Genomic DNA, 15,481 nt, shown 5'->3' on the forward strand with positions numbered 1-15,481 from the left:
GCTGACAATAATTTACATTTCACCACCTGCGATGTCTACGTTGTAAAATTCAAAAAAAAAAAAAATCCATTCAACCCATCGTCACTTGTTAAGGATTTCACATGCTTTTGTCTTTAAAGTCTGTCTCTTTTAAATCAAGGAAGAGTAATTAAAAGGTTTGAATCCCCATTGCTATGGGTTAAAGATGAGTTTGCCGCTTCAAGATTGCTGTAGCATCTGCAGAGGAAAGAGAATGGACAAAACGAAAGACCAGAGAGCGCTTTGATGTATTGGCCACAAAAAGCGAGAGCTTCTCATCAAGAAACGTTTTTTTTTTTTTTTTTTCCATTTAATCTTCTACAGATGAGTATAACAGATGAGGGTGGAAATTAGAAAATACTTAGGTAAATGTGAAAACGTAACGATTAGATGCGTTTCCCTTTGAATGGAGGCTGAATAACCCATTTTCCACTTTATCTACATCTTTACCAGACATTGTGGCTAGTGTTAGATGAGGTAAGCACATAACGAAGCATAGTAAGACGATGCAGATCCCTTTGTGTTCACTGCAAGCCACCTTTCCGGAATATCTTCTGTGGCTTTCCCTACCTGTTCAAAGTGAGCTTTCGTCGTTGTTATTTTTTTTAAAATATTTCTCAGATTCTCTTTCGCTATTCGTATCCAATAAATTATGAGGTGCGTCGCAAGACACCTAGGGAAAGGAGCTAATCATATGGATTATGAATCTTGTACTATAAGCCCATGCAGTGCCGTGCTCTCTTTCAATCTGTGATGATAATTAGGAAAAATTCCTGACAAATTAGAAATTCATGGGAACTTTTTAAGTATATACTGTCCTGGGCTTTCTACCCAGTTAACATTGAGCCCTTTCGATTTCAAATTTTGAATATGTATGGTTTATTTCAAATCTAGCACGTTTAAATATTAAAATTGACCATGTTGCATCCAATCGATTAATAATGTATGCCATTCATGATCATTGGTATTTCACATGTAATCGGACGATGGATTCTTCTGTGTGTTAGACAAAGCATTGTGCATTGCGTGCCTCCGCTCAATGGAAAGGGATTCGTGAGAAGATTGGGTTTCAGTTTCAAGGTTGAAGGTAAAGTAAGAGCTATAATATCTGGGGATGGAGATCTTCTATCTCGCCTTGAATTGGAAAAAGACCCTTTGGCATTGAAAGAGGCGGTTGACCCACTACAAATCCTGCAGCAATTAGATGCAATTGCTTTTGGAACACTTTCAGAACAAACGAGTCCTATAACAAGGGAATTCTATTGTAATATCAATGAACATGATTTGGATAGTCTCACAAAGAATTTTCTCCCATCCCAGATGCCATTGAAGATATTCGCCAGGGAAAGGTTAATCCTTTTCAACGATTTTGTTCCCCTCCCGGGGGATGTTTAAATATCCTTCTCTCTAATATGACTCTGGGACAAATTTTGCAGTTAGTTATTGTGGTAGACGATGAAGATAGAGAAAATGATGACGGGATCTTATAATGGCAGCATCAATGATAGCACCAGAAGCAATGGCATTTATTGTGAAGCATGGAACTGGGATAGTGTGTGTGAGCATGAAAGGAGAGGACTTAGAGAGGTTGAAACTCCCATTGATGGTGACACACGCAGAGAATGACAAAAAACTGTGCACTGCGTTTACTATGATAGTGGTACATAATTGTCATTGTCGTTGTCCTAATTGTTAATGATGTTACCCCAAGCCCCAACTGATATACATGACAAATTTTCTTTTCCGTGTGAAGAGCAGGTTATTTTTTTATTTGATTTTAGATGCTAATTTACTTGCATATAGGATGCAAAGAAGGGGACTACAACAAGAGTATCTGCTCATGACAGGCGGTGACAGTGTTGGCTCTTGCATCAAGAAATTCCAGATATGAAGATTTCAAATAGGCCTCGACATATCTTTCCTTTGAAGTGCAGAGAGGTAGGGGTTCTTAAAATAGTTGGACATACAGAAGCTTCCGTTGATCTTGCTGTTCTGGCGGGTTTAGAACCTGTAGCAGTTCTATGTGAGATAGTAGACGATGATGGTTCAATGGCTAGGTTACCAATGCTCCGGCAATTTGCATAGGAACATGACTTGAGAATAATATCCATCACTGTCACTGATTTAATCAGGTATATCTCATAAATGGTCAAACTTTAATTTTCTCAGCTCAATTTTAGGTCTGCACATTGCCTTATATTTTCTCAGGTCTTCCAACCTTCTTGGAATTTTTGACTCTCCACTAATCAAATTGCAATTTGGAAATCAGCACCACAGATCACATAAGGACTATTGACTTTGGAGACTTTGAATTTAAGTGACAAGTGCATGATGTCTAATATCTACATGGTTTAAACTAGCAGATACCCAAAAAAAAGAAGCAAGTTGGTAGGGTGTGCTTCATCTGCATTGATACCTATCATGTGGGGACTTTTTAAAGCTTATTGCTATCGGTCATGTCTAGATGGGATTGAACATATAGGCATGGTTAAAGTAAGCAGTTCACCCAAAATTGACTTGTCAACTTAAAACTCTCATTTTATATTCGGCGAATTTATTATCACACCAGAAGTATAGAATGTTCACGTCATAATTTGATTTTTATGTGTGCTTTTGGTATCCAAGTTTTAGTGGAAATGTGGTCCTCTTCTAGACTTTAGATACAACCCAAAGGTTCTTCTTTCTTTCTCTGTTTCAAACAACTGAATTGAGATTCACTCATGTGATTATAGCAGAAACTCTAGAAGGTTATAATAGTGTTTGATAGTGGGATTTATTCTTGTGGCTCCGCCTCATCTCTGCATGGGCTTTTATACGCCTAGCCTAGGAATTTTATTGAAAATGCCTTAGAGTCACCTCCCTTGGCGAATTTTCCACGGTTGACCAGAGTTCTTCTGCGAGTAACCACAACATGCTCTTAATATTAACAGGGTGAGATAGGAAATGGTCATGATATACTTGTAAGGGTACATTCAAAATGTCCGATTGGCGACATATTTGAGTCAGCAAGATGCGACTGTGGAAACAAATTAGCAATTACAATGGAGCAAATTGAAGCAGCTGGTAGGGGTGTCCTGGTGTACCTAGGCGGACAAGAGGGTAATGGTCTTGACATAGGCCACAAGCTCCATACCTACAACTCACGAGAAAACGAGCTGGGGACCTCTGAAACTAGTGAGAAACTACCGTTAACCGTTAATTCTCGTGAGTGTAGCATTGGTGCACAGGTAATATCTTCTTTACTTTCCAATTCACGAGACTTGATTTATGTTGGGGCATAAATGTCATTACTTAGCTGACAGCATGATGCAATCTACTGTAGATACTGCGAGATTTTGGTGTTCAGACAATGAGATTAATGACAAACAGTCATGCTGAGTACGTTGGGCTCAAAGGTTATGGTTTGGAAATCACTGAAAAAGTCCCTCTTTTGACACCAATAATTAAAGAGAGGACGATACATGTAAAATTTGTGGTTGCTATGAGCAACATTCTGAAGCCCAAAAAATGGTCAACTACCCCTCTGATGATATATATAGCTCGAATATTGATTTGTGGTGGGTCCATTTTAGTGGAAATATTTGCTTCTTGCAACACCATGCCTTGCTGTTGTGAATAATTTAGCACCGAGCTAAGTCAAATAAAATTTTATATGATTCCTCTCTGGCTGTAAATATCAATATCACAAATTATATTCAACTCAAAATAAAGCATATTTCCTTCCTTCCTTCCTTCAACAATTTACACATTTACTTTTGATTCTTTCGGTAATTAAATCGTTGCATATAAGTAAGTCACAAAAAGTATCTACAAGCAATTGCGGTGCCCACTCCCATTCCCCAAGAAAGAGCCAAAGCCAGAATCCATACCAGATTTATCTTTTCTTCTTCGTTGTCGTCTTCCCTGGTCGATCCTTCATCCTCCTCGGATGTGGCAAATCCACGAAACATTTTTTGCTGGAGGCTTGAAACTTGAAACTCAAGCAACCTCACCTGCTGCTGATACGCATACAATTGCATCGCCTCCTTCATCAAAGCATTGGAAAGACAGTCCCTCTCATTGATCAGACTCGCAGATTTCTTTTCTGCTTCTCTCTCCCGTGCTTGCGATGATCGCAGCGCCTTCAGAATTTCCAAGACATCGGGGTTACCGTCACAGTCATTTTGGTCATTGACTAATTCGCCGGTGTATTCTCGTTTAACCAAAATGTTAGAGGGCCTACGGTTCATGGACAGCATGAGCTTATTATCTGAGCCCTTGAAAACCTTGGAGGGTGGAGGAAGATCGCAGTTCTGCATGAGATCGAAGCTGGCGCCGACAGGCTTCTGCGAAACTGTAAGAGCCATCATCTTGACGGTGACTGCTCCGGGATCAATTCTCTGGTTCAGGCTAATGTTTGATTATTTGTTAATGGAGAGAAAGAGGTTGTTGGGGGGTCACGGCCCTTGAGGGGGAGGTTGGTAAAGAGGGAAAAGCGTGAAATTGTCATAATTATTCCTATTTGAATTACGCTTCAAGTTGCTTATAATGTATTCATTCATTGTTTTGAAAAATTCTTTGCTTGCGTGTTAGCGAATCAAGATACCACTTAATTCAAAAGATTCTTACCATCTCAAAAAGCTCCTTGAAAACCAACAATAAAATTCTTTTTAATTATATAAATAATAATTTAATTTTATAAAATATCATAATACTAATAAAATCTTTAGAAAAATTTTTATCAATAATTTTTTTTAAAAAATATCATTTTACCCTTATTGAAAAAAGACTCAATCACAACTTTTATTTAAAAAATTATAATTTTTATTTTGTAAATCATAAGAATTGAACAAGAAATCATAACTTGTAAAGTGTAGTTTCTATTATTGAAAATAAGTCCCAATCGTAACTTTTATTTAAAGAATAATAATTTTTATTCTATGAATTGCAAGAGTTGAATACAAAATTACAATTTATCGAGTATAATTTCTATTATAAAAAAATAAGTTCTTAAAATAATAAATTCTCTTCACATCTTTTACTTAAAAAATCATAACTTTTCTTCAAAGAATTACAAGAATTGAATAAAAAATTACAATTTATTAATAATGGTAAAATGGTCTTCTTTCTAAGAAAGTCATTGATGAAGAGGTTCATAGGGACATCATTGGTATTATAACTTTTCAAATGATTAAATTGTCATTTACATAAGTTGAAGGAATTGTATTGTCTTTTTTCTCAAAAAAATTATTTGTTACTAAATAACCGATAAATTTTGATGTGCTGTGAGTGCAAAATTCCTTTTTTCTCGATCAAGAAACTTATTGAAAGTAGAAATCGCAGCTTAGATAGTTTCATGGATGTTTCTGGTTGTTAGAATCAGTTAGAGAAGAAAATTAAAAATGGGTTAATGAGAATGGAACAAAATGATATATAAGTCAGTTGCATTTTCATGAATTATGAGGGGCATGTCATGTATCTCTCACAAACGCACTGAAAGTTGTATGTAGAAAAGGCTTGCTCACTATAGGGAAGGTTGCTTTGTAGTTGAAAACAAATCCTTTCTTTCTCGGCTCTCTATTTTACTCTGATTCTTGTATGCTATCATCTAAGGTCAAAGGCTCTTGTGCTTCCACATTCCTTTGAAGGTCATATACATCGGTCAGCCCAAAAGTAATTGATCATTGCATGCAGGCCTAAAAATTATACAAAAAAAAAATTCCCATGCTATATTTTTGTCCTTCTCCTTTGTTTGCGTGGAATCATTTTGTGTTATTTCCCTTTAGCAATAAGACCAATTCTATAAGAAACTAATTATTTTTTATTTAGGATTTGGCCAAGACTGTTTATGATACATTTATCAAGAAAATGACCAAAATTGATTGGCATTTGCAAGCAGGTATCAAACATTGAACGACATGCTTATTGCTTATTTCTTAAGCACTATGTCATGCATGGTATTGAAACCCGGACCGGACCAGCCGGGTCAACCCGAAAATCGGTGACCCGGTCCCTTGTCCGGTCTGGGTTTACTCCTAAACCGGTGAGGAAATGAATCAGTGTAACCTGATCAACCCGGTATAACCCGATGGGTTGACTAGGTCAATCGGGTTATTTTTTTTAGGAGATTTTTTTTATTTTTGATTTTTTAAAGTGTTGAGTTCAAAAATAAGATAACAAAAAAAAGTGAAACTGAAGTCAAAAAATGAGAAATTAGAGGTAGAGCATGCTAAGTCCAATCCAGATTTTCAAACAGCATTTAGTTCGGCCTTTCATCTGTGTCTCTCCTCTCTTACCCTAACCTAATCAGCATCTCTTCTCCAGGCTCCAACTCTATCTCTGTCTCTGTTATCTCCATCTCTTCTCCAGCTTAGTTTCTGACTCTCTGTCTCTTTTCCAACTCAATCTTCGTCTCTTCTCCAGCTCTATCTCTATCTCTTCTCTAAACTTTTGAGATTGAAGAGTTGTAATTGTAATGATAGATATTTAAAGTGTTATATTTTATTACTATTAGACTTTTGAGTGATTGAATTTTGTTGAATGTTTTTTATAATTAATGTCTTTTTATTTAAATTATGTTATTTTAATTATGATCAATTTGCCACTGGTTCAACCCTAATTGAACCACTAGCCCGTGACTCAGTGCCATGACCGGTCCGGTTTTACGTACCTTGATATCATGTCCCACATCAAAGGGACCTAAGAGGGTCTTGGGTATATAAGCAGGTGCGTTCCACATTTCAATAGGTTAGATTTTTTAAGAGATAATATTGATTTCATGACAAGATGGTATCAGAATTAGGCACAAGCTTGCCAAGTTGGTAGGCCATTCATGACGAGAGCATCACGGATTGAATCGAGAATGGTTCTAGACGTATAAGCGAGTGCGCTGCACATCCTAGCAAGTTAGCTTTCTAAAAAGAGAAAAATGATCCATGACAATTGACTCTCAAATTATTATAAAGTGGATTTACTCTTTGAAAATGGTGGTTTGTTTTTCTTTTTCTTTTGATATTGTTTGGCTTGATATGATACGTAACATGTGAGTGAATAGTAAAAGTCATTAATTTGCAAGTATCTGCACATATTCTTCACTCACATCAGGCTTTATTCTGACAGATAGAATTTTAGATGCAGATAAATCCATAAAACAAGGCGGCATGGTGGGTTATTTTAGTATGGCATCATGGGGACACCATGCGTTAGCATTAGATATATATCATATGTTAGCTTGTATTTGGATTTCAATTTAGACTTAAATTAGCCATCCTGTAGTTACAAAAAAAACAAAAGAGCCCATCCCAAAGAATAAAACTGGAGGCATCGCACTATAGGCCTTAAAAGAGCAAAATATTGCATTGTAGGCCCAATAAATTCTACTATTGCACTGCAAGCCCAAAGGCCCTTATTGCAATTTTTTTTAGGAGCAAAAATACAGTTTTTTCTTTATATGATTTGAACATTTAGATAATATACAACATAATGTCCATCGATGCAAACACAGTATTCATAAATTCGCAACATGATGTCTAGGCATATCTAATTGATCGGTAGATTTAATAAAATGTACAAGTGATGCAGATAACATATATATATATATATATAGACATTTATTTAAGAATGTATGAATATTATGTTGTATATCTATGGATATCATGTTGTGCATTCGTGGATATTGTTATGTACATGCTTTATGTGACTTTAATTTAATTAACTGATAGATCAACTATATATGTATGAATATTATGTTGAGAATTTATAAATATCGTATTGTACATCAATAGAAATTATGTTGTACATGCTTTGTGCAATGTATATTTTAACTTATGGATCAATTGGACAAGCATGGATATTGTTATAAACAATATCCATGCTTGTACATTTATGAACATCCTATTATGCATGATTTGAGTTTTTAAATCACATAAGGGTAAAATTATATTTTTACTCTTAAAAAAAAATTCAACAAAGGCCCTTAGCTTGTAGTGCAATATTAAAATATATTGAGTTTAGAGTATAATTTTTTATTTTTTCAGGACCCGCAGTGCAATTCTCCCAATAAAATTCTCTGAACACCTGTAATTTGAAGGAACAAAGGGATTCGTCTGTAAATAACCACAAGTGGCGGTTGATTTGCAGCTCGGATGCTATCATTGCTTTGATTTTTTCCTTGTCTCAGTACACCTTTTGATATTATTATTTATTACTTTTAGAATTGCATTGACGTCAATATAATAAGTCTGCTTGGATTTCCATTTGGAATAAATTTTGAGACAAAATTATAATTTTATAAATTTATCTAAACATTTTTAATTTTATAAAATTTTATTTCACTTGTAAAACTTCATTTTAAAAAAAAATTATTTTTTTATTTGAGAATCAATTCATAATATTTAAACATTTTTTTTATTTTTTATCTTTATAATTGACTCTAAAAAATTATTCAGACATATGTACTTGTCAAAATAAATTTAAAAATATTATCTAAATTATCATCACATTTTATTAATTAATTTTTATTAATTGAAATCCAAACACAGTAAAATTTACGCTGCTAGTGTTTTCGTTTTAAAACTTGCCACTGATCCACCTTTTTTATCCTCCATGTTAGTGGGGGGATAAATAAAATCAATTGTTATTCCCTAATTAGTGTGGATAATGATGGAGTCATCTAGACAAAGTTTTTGGCAGTGAGGAGGATGTCATTTTCTAAATTAAAAAGATCTCTCGTGACATTCATACAAAATCTCAATAGGATGGAAATTCATCTCTAGCCAGCAAGAACCTTTTCACTTCTTTTCTTTTATTTCTAAAACATTTCAATGAACCTTTTCTAATCATTCCTTGCTTCCTCGAGTATCCATCCCCTGCATTTTTCTCCGCACTTTCTTGCTATGTATGACAACCCTGAAATTGTACTCCACAGTTCCATTTAATAAATTAAAAATTAAAATCATGTCACTGTTTATTTATTTAGACAGATGTCCTTTTTATTATTTTTTAAAATCATTTTTATTATTTTATTGAGATATGTGTTTCTTTCAAATTTCAATATCCTGATATTTACACAAAAATATTTTTCTTAATTTATTTAAATTTATTAAATTTTTACTTCAGAAACACATATACCTCTAATTACTTTTTTTTTAAACTAGGTTCAACGGAGAAAAAAAAATCAGTTATTATCATTAACTGAAAAATCAGGCTCCGCATTTAGATAACAACAGTAAAATGGATCAAAATAGCTTGAACTCATCCCAATTCACAGTAGCTCTTCAAACTTAAACCGGGAGAATGGAAGAATGGAAGAACTATCTAGTTGAGAATGAGAAGGGGGGAAGGGAAAAGATATAATTATAATTACGATAGATCTGTTTTTTGTATGAGAAATTTAAAAAAAGCACCTTGTCCCCGTCGTCCATCGCAGTCGCAACTTCAACTCGCCTCTGAATTGTCGAATTTTACCTTCTTCAGCTTCGGCATCGTCTTTTTTAATTGTTAACACCCCCACACCACAGAAGGAAAAAACATGAAGTGACGTCGAAACAGAAAGGTCTCGGTGTTTCTAAGGGAATGAAAATGGACAAGAAAGGTTTAAAGCTTCTAGCCTTTATAAACGGTCATTAGAAGCAGAGGAGGCTGTTGATCAATCCATTGAAGCAGTGACAAGTATCTGGAGGAGTTGCTGAGCCTACAGAGCATTCCATTTTTTTCTTTACCTTTTAGTTGCTCGCTGCTGCCGAACTTATACCCTGTCCAATATTGATGTGCCTTTTACCATGTCATCGACTTAATCCAACTATTCTAGCACCATTTCACCCTTTTTTTCCTCCTACCAGTAAAACGCGTGATAAAAAATTAATTTTTAAAAAATCGCTGTTCCTAATTCCTACAAGCACCTCCAAATCTCCAAGCAAAGTTTCTTTTTTCTTTCTTTCCAATCCTTTCTCTTTTCAGATTACAAACTACATGTGAACGCCTTTTCTTTTCTTTGATAGGTTTTCAAACACTAGGTTATTCTTTTCTTCTTTTTTAGTAGGCTTGTTTTTTCTGGACTATATGAATATTGTCAGAACCAGCTCAAAACTAAGTAATTAAGAGAAGCAATCCCAAAACCAAATGATAATTTTATGCTTGTTTGCAAAGGTGAATTTGGTATCAATTGAGTGATAAGGAAGGAATTGTCAATATTCATCCAAGTGGGACTTTTGGGGGATTGAATAACCTTCCGTGCTCAACAGGGGCTTCTCATTTTTCGTATGAAGGATTTTGCATTCTCGCATTCGGGAGATTTTGTGACCCGCATTCTTGATGGAACTTGTTTTTACCAAATGGGCATGCGCATTTCTACTCTGTTGTTGGCTCTTCACTTCCGGAGTATACTCGGGTAAATTTTTGTTACTTAAATTTTCTTACCTGTCTGGTATTTATCTTCCTAATTCATTCTGAATGTCTGGATATAATACTATAAACCAAGTATCTTACTTGTTTCTCTCGTTCAAGTGGAGGGGTTGCGTGGGGATTCCAAAGTTAGAGGCGTGAATTTAGGAGGGTGGCTGGTCATTGAAGGTTGGATTAAGCCTTCATTGTTCGATGGCATTGCCAATGGAGACATGATTGTGAGCTACTGCATATTTGTATTTTCATGTTCTATTCTGTGATCGGTCCTCTAGGGATTTTTTCTGATTGATCCGGCTGATCCGCAAGTTGGCATTGGTAATGTAGGACGGAACGGAGGTTCAACTTAAGTCAGTGACTTTGCAGAAGTATGTGTCTGCTGAGAATGGGGGTGGCATGAATGTTTCAGTTGACAGAGACGTCCCATCTTCATGGGAAACCTTCAGGGTAAGACGGTAACTATTTCTTCGTGTATTAATTTTCTATGCAAGTGTTAGATCATATATGAGCATCTGGCGTTGATTGTACGTTTTAAAATCGGCATACTAGCTATTATTTTGAATCTTATTATCTTGTTCTGCATTTACATTAGAATTCTATTTAAAGTCATCAGTTTGAATTTATAACATTAATCAATCTAAAAGGCTTATTACGGCTAGTGCCAACTGAAGTGTCCTATTGCAACTAACCTGGTCGACTTCTGATAACAAGTGACGCTTAGTAAGAACACATAATAAACAGTGCTCATTTTTGTAGTGAAAATCAAACAAGACCTGACCCGTATAGACTGCTTCAAATTTCAAGACAACCAATAAATTCTTGTCATGAAAGATGAAGTTTAGCCTGTCACTTGGATCATTCTTAATTGCTACAAAGTTATCAGTGTTTGATAGTTTGAGTGCACTAGACAATGACAAAAGGATGAGTTTTTAGTCTTGCACCAAGTGGCATAAAGAAAAATAGGGGTTGGATTAAATGTTCCCACCCCATATTCTCTGTATTTCAATGTTCAGATACTTTTAGGATCCAAGACGAAGGAAGCACTGACAGACCAGCTGTTAACCAGGACTATTGAGTACCGAGATATTTCTTTGTTGAAAAAAATTGGAATTTCTGGCTTTTTTTGTCATTGACTGAAGAATTGATTTATGTTGTGCTATCCTAATAGAGGATACTTGTATGATGGTAGCTATGACTTTCATTTCCTCTCATTTTCACAATTTTTTTTCACTTGCTGTTTTACTGTGTAATTTTATGCATAATTGAATTTAATAACCGTCAGTAACTTCAGCAGGGCTTCAAACTGAATGATGATATTGTGAATTTTGAAGTTATGTTACAGTGGTGTATGAAGAGTCAAATGATTTATCTTTTCCCTTTGCAGTTATGGAGATTGTCAGCATTTGAATTTCAATTTCGCACCTCCCAAGGCCAATTTTTAACATGCAATGGGGATGGGTGCTCTGTCTCGGCAACAGCAAAATTACCTTCAACATCAGAATCATTTTCCATTGAAAGGAAAGAGAACGATAAAATTCATATTAAAACTAAGAATGGAGCATATCTGCAGGTACTGGTTCTCTTGATTTCTTCTTGAAGATATAGTGAAAGGAGACTATTTTTGGTTGCATGTAAATTATGTTCATGTGTTGTTATAGCATTCTTCTGGCACTATGTTTATCAGAATAATAAATGTAAGATGGTATAACAATGTTGTTCGGAACAGTCCCCAATGTGTTCATGGACTCTACCATGCAAATTCAGTCTCTGTATATTTTTTTACCAGGCTCTAGGTTTATGGAGTTTTTCAAAATCTTTAAATACTGCAGTTGTTTTTCATTTCTTGTCAAATCAGTCAGCAACTTATTCTGTTAGTTTTACTGTCATGGAATGTTTGTTACAAGTGGCTCTGTTGCATGGCATTAATTTTAGACTCTTAAGGTAAGTCAGATTGTTAGGTATTTTGTAGCTCCCTGACATTCATGACTTTTACCTTCCACTGTGGTCCTGATATATTGTTCAAATCTCTAATATTTGGTTTATGCATGAATACTATATTAAGAGATGTTGAATTGCCATATGGAATGATTTTACGGTGTAAACCATCATGGTGATAACTTAAAATCAAATTATCCTGATTATATATACTTGATATTTATAGGCTACAACAGGTGGTCAGCTTACAGCAGACTATCCAGGTGTGCCAGGATGGGATGATAATGATGCCACATTTGAAATGACAATTGTAGAAAATATTATACATGGAGATTACCAGTTAGCAAATGGATATGGTCATGATCGTGCGAAAGAGGTTCTTAAGGTAAAACCACATGTAGCAAATATGTTCTCTTTACACGTCTGTCAATTTCCAGGGGTCAAAAATGCTTTTGGTGCGCCTGTATTACCTAGCAGAGGAATATGTTTGGTTTAGAATTATTCATTTGGGGGTCGGTGATGGGAAGGGTTTTAAACATTCTTGTGTGTGAAATAGCCTTTTTTTATTTATTTTATGTCGTACATTGAAAAAGTTTAAGGCCTTAAGCAATGAAACCTATTTTATTGTAAATGTGACTCTCCATGTATTTCTTTTTAACTCCTCACCCCATTTATCTAGCAAATGAAGTCAGCTTCTTTGTATATATCGACAGTTTTTAAATCTTATTGTACCGTTTATCTAGCGCATAGCTAGTATAAGCTACCTCTTTGGATTTTGTATGTCAAGAAAATTTATATGTTTATTTAGTTCCCTCTTTAGGGTATATGTAGAGTTTCTAACCCAGAAAGATGAAATAGCAGTCTTTGCTCCCAAGTGATCCTTTGGCATTCTGTAACTGCAGAGACATAGAAGTAGCTTTGTCACTGAAGAGGATTTCAACTTTCTGTATAGACACGGAATCAATACTGTGAGGATCCCAGTTGGTTGGTGGATTGCTTTTGATCCTGATCCTCCAGCTCCGTTTATTGAAGGAAGTCTTGAAGCTTTAGACAATGCATTTTCATGGGCGCAGTTGGTCTTTCCTTCACTGTATTTTCTTACTATTGTGGGCACTTTTGTATCTATCTGACAATTTCCAATGTTATCATGTTACAGAGAATATGACATAAAATGCATAATTGACCTGCATGCTGCCCCTGGTTCCCAAAATGGGATGGAACATAGTGCAAGCAGAGATGGATTTACGGGCTGGCCCACAGATCCGGATTACATTGCAGAGACATTGCATGTGATCGATTTTTTAGTTTCCAGGTATCTTCTGAGTGTGAACGAGTTGTGAAATATCTGACACTGAATTGCAACTTCCATGTGCCTCAGAATTTTGTTTGGACTTCATGGATATTTCTTGCTTGATCGATGTCTGCAGGCTAATATGTTTTCATGCTTGATTAATATACTGAACACTAACGTGACTTCTAGCAACAACTCTCAAGGGACACATTTTTTATAACAATACTTTGATTTTGATGAGTATGTGGAGACTAAAGTAATGGCACTTCTCTCAGAGTTAGGAGCTCCATTCCACCTTACCTGGCTGTGAAATAACGTTCCCCCTGCTGCTTTAGATACAGCCATAGTTTTTGGTACTTGTCGATCATAGCTTTCTCGTGAAAATCATCATGTGAAACTTTGATGCTGATATTTTTGTCACTGAACTTCTACCCTGAGTGCAGTAACCTTCTTTACTGGATACTATAGCTGTATGGTTAAGCAATTGCTCGGTGAGTTTGCTGTCATGCTGAACACTGATTTTTTATGTGCAGATATGCAAGACATCCTGCCTTGCTGGGAATTGAACTTTTAAATGAACCATCAGCTGCCACTGTTCCATTAAATATTTTAGTTTCATATTACAAACAAGGCTACCAAATTGTTCGGAAATATTCACCATCAGCTTATGTAATAGTTTGCCAAAGAATTGGCAATGCAGATCCTATGGAACTTTATCAGGCTGACATAGGATCTCACAATGTGGTTGTGGATTTGCATTTCTACAATCTTTTCGACAATTTTTTCGCTAATATGAGTGCTGCGGATAATATCGAATTCATATACGAAAGTAGGGAAGCTCAGCTGCAGGCCTTGAACGATGGGAGTGGCCCTCTTGTTTATGTGGGTAAGTTGAGTCTCACGGACAGTAACTGTTGTTCAATATCCCTTTGAAGAAGGAATCGTAACTTGTACGGGAAGTGATTTCAGGGGAATGGGTTAATGAGTGGAACTTGACGAACGGATCTCAAACGGATTACCAAAATTTTGGAAGGGCACAGTTAGAAGTATATAACGCAGCTTCCTTTGGATGGTCTTATTGGACACTTAAAAATGACAGGAAGCATTGGGATTTTGAGTGGAGCGTGAGGAACAACTATCTTCAATTAGGTAATAGTTTTGATTCATGTCTTGAGAAGTAACAAGATTGATGTCAAATATGGTGATCTTGGAAATCTTGATGCATATTTTATTGATTCATTCAGGTAACTCACCCAGCATACAGATTTTCAACGGCTTAGGATTTTTAGGATTGGCATCTGCGTGGTTTTGTTTTCTTCCTTATTTATGAGAGGTCAGGCCTGAGTTCTGCACAATCTATATCTTGAGGTTTGGATTGACGCTGCTCTTTTCTTGAGGACTTTTTTTTCCCTGTTTTTTTTTTTTTTTTTGTGGGAAGTCACCATCTTATTAATATTGTTTTGCAATTTGTAGAACGCAACATTGATGGATATGTATGGATTATGTTGTATTGTGTATAAAGAAGAAGCCAAAAGGCAAAATTTTCTAAAAATGAATCATTTCATGCAAAGATAGTCTGTAACCTATCATGTTTTATGAAACTGTCTTTTATTAACCAGTGCGTGAAGTTTCTCGATCACCGGGCCAAACTGTAAAATATTCCCAGAAAAATATCCACTGAAGACCTGAAATGTGAAAGTTGCAGAATCTAGAATGAAAAAAATGTAATCTAAGGACCTAAATAAACTTCCATTATAATCGGAAAAAGAAAAAATCAAAACGGCAAGATTCTCGAGTCTTTTTTATCTTTTTGAATAAAGATTCTTGAGTCTTTTTTACTGTTGAGTAACCAGAGACGAC

General features: G+C 35.5%; 2 protein-coding genes and 1 pseudogene across 2 annotated transcripts; 2 read left to right on the forward strand and 1 right to left on the reverse strand.

Annotated features, from left to right (window-relative positions):
- Window positions 1–972: 972 nt before the first annotated feature.
- LOC129319774 (monofunctional riboflavin biosynthesis protein RIBA 2, chloroplastic-like) lies at window positions 973–3,637 on the forward strand (annotated as a pseudogene).
- Window positions 3,638–3,650: 13 nt separating this feature from the next.
- On the reverse strand, window positions 3,651–4,499 carry LOC129321036 (uncharacterized). The gene has a single exon (XM_054966765.1). It carries the CDS (start codon window positions 4,365–4,367, stop codon window positions 3,813–3,815), a length of 555 nt encoding a protein of 184 aa, XP_054822740.1. The 5' UTR covers window positions 4,368–4,499; the 3' UTR covers window positions 3,651–3,812.
- Window positions 4,500–9,216: 4,717 nt separating this feature from the next.
- Window positions 9,217–15,162, forward strand: LOC129320854 (probable glucan 1,3-beta-glucosidase A). The gene is made up of 10 exons (XM_054966508.1): window positions 9,217–10,384; window positions 10,501–10,616; window positions 10,723–10,842; window positions 11,780–11,965; window positions 12,557–12,715; window positions 13,233–13,402; window positions 13,487–13,642; window positions 14,155–14,507; window positions 14,591–14,770; window positions 14,866–15,162. The coding sequence occupies exons 1-10, from the start codon at window positions 10,309–10,311 to the stop codon at window positions 14,949–14,951; spliced, it is 1,602 nt and encodes a 533-aa protein (XP_054822483.1). The 5' UTR covers window positions 9,217–10,308; the 3' UTR covers window positions 14,952–15,162.
- Window positions 15,163–15,481: the final 319 nt, after the last annotated feature.

The sequence above is a fragment of the Prosopis cineraria genome, unplaced genomic scaffold (genome assembly GCF_029017545.1).
Source record: "Prosopis cineraria cultivar Desert tree isolate PC_DT_omini unplaced genomic scaffold, ASM2901754v1 PC9, whole genome shotgun sequence".
In the NCBI taxonomy this organism is placed as follows: domain Eukaryota; kingdom Viridiplantae; phylum Streptophyta; class Magnoliopsida; order Fabales; family Fabaceae; genus Prosopis; species Prosopis cineraria.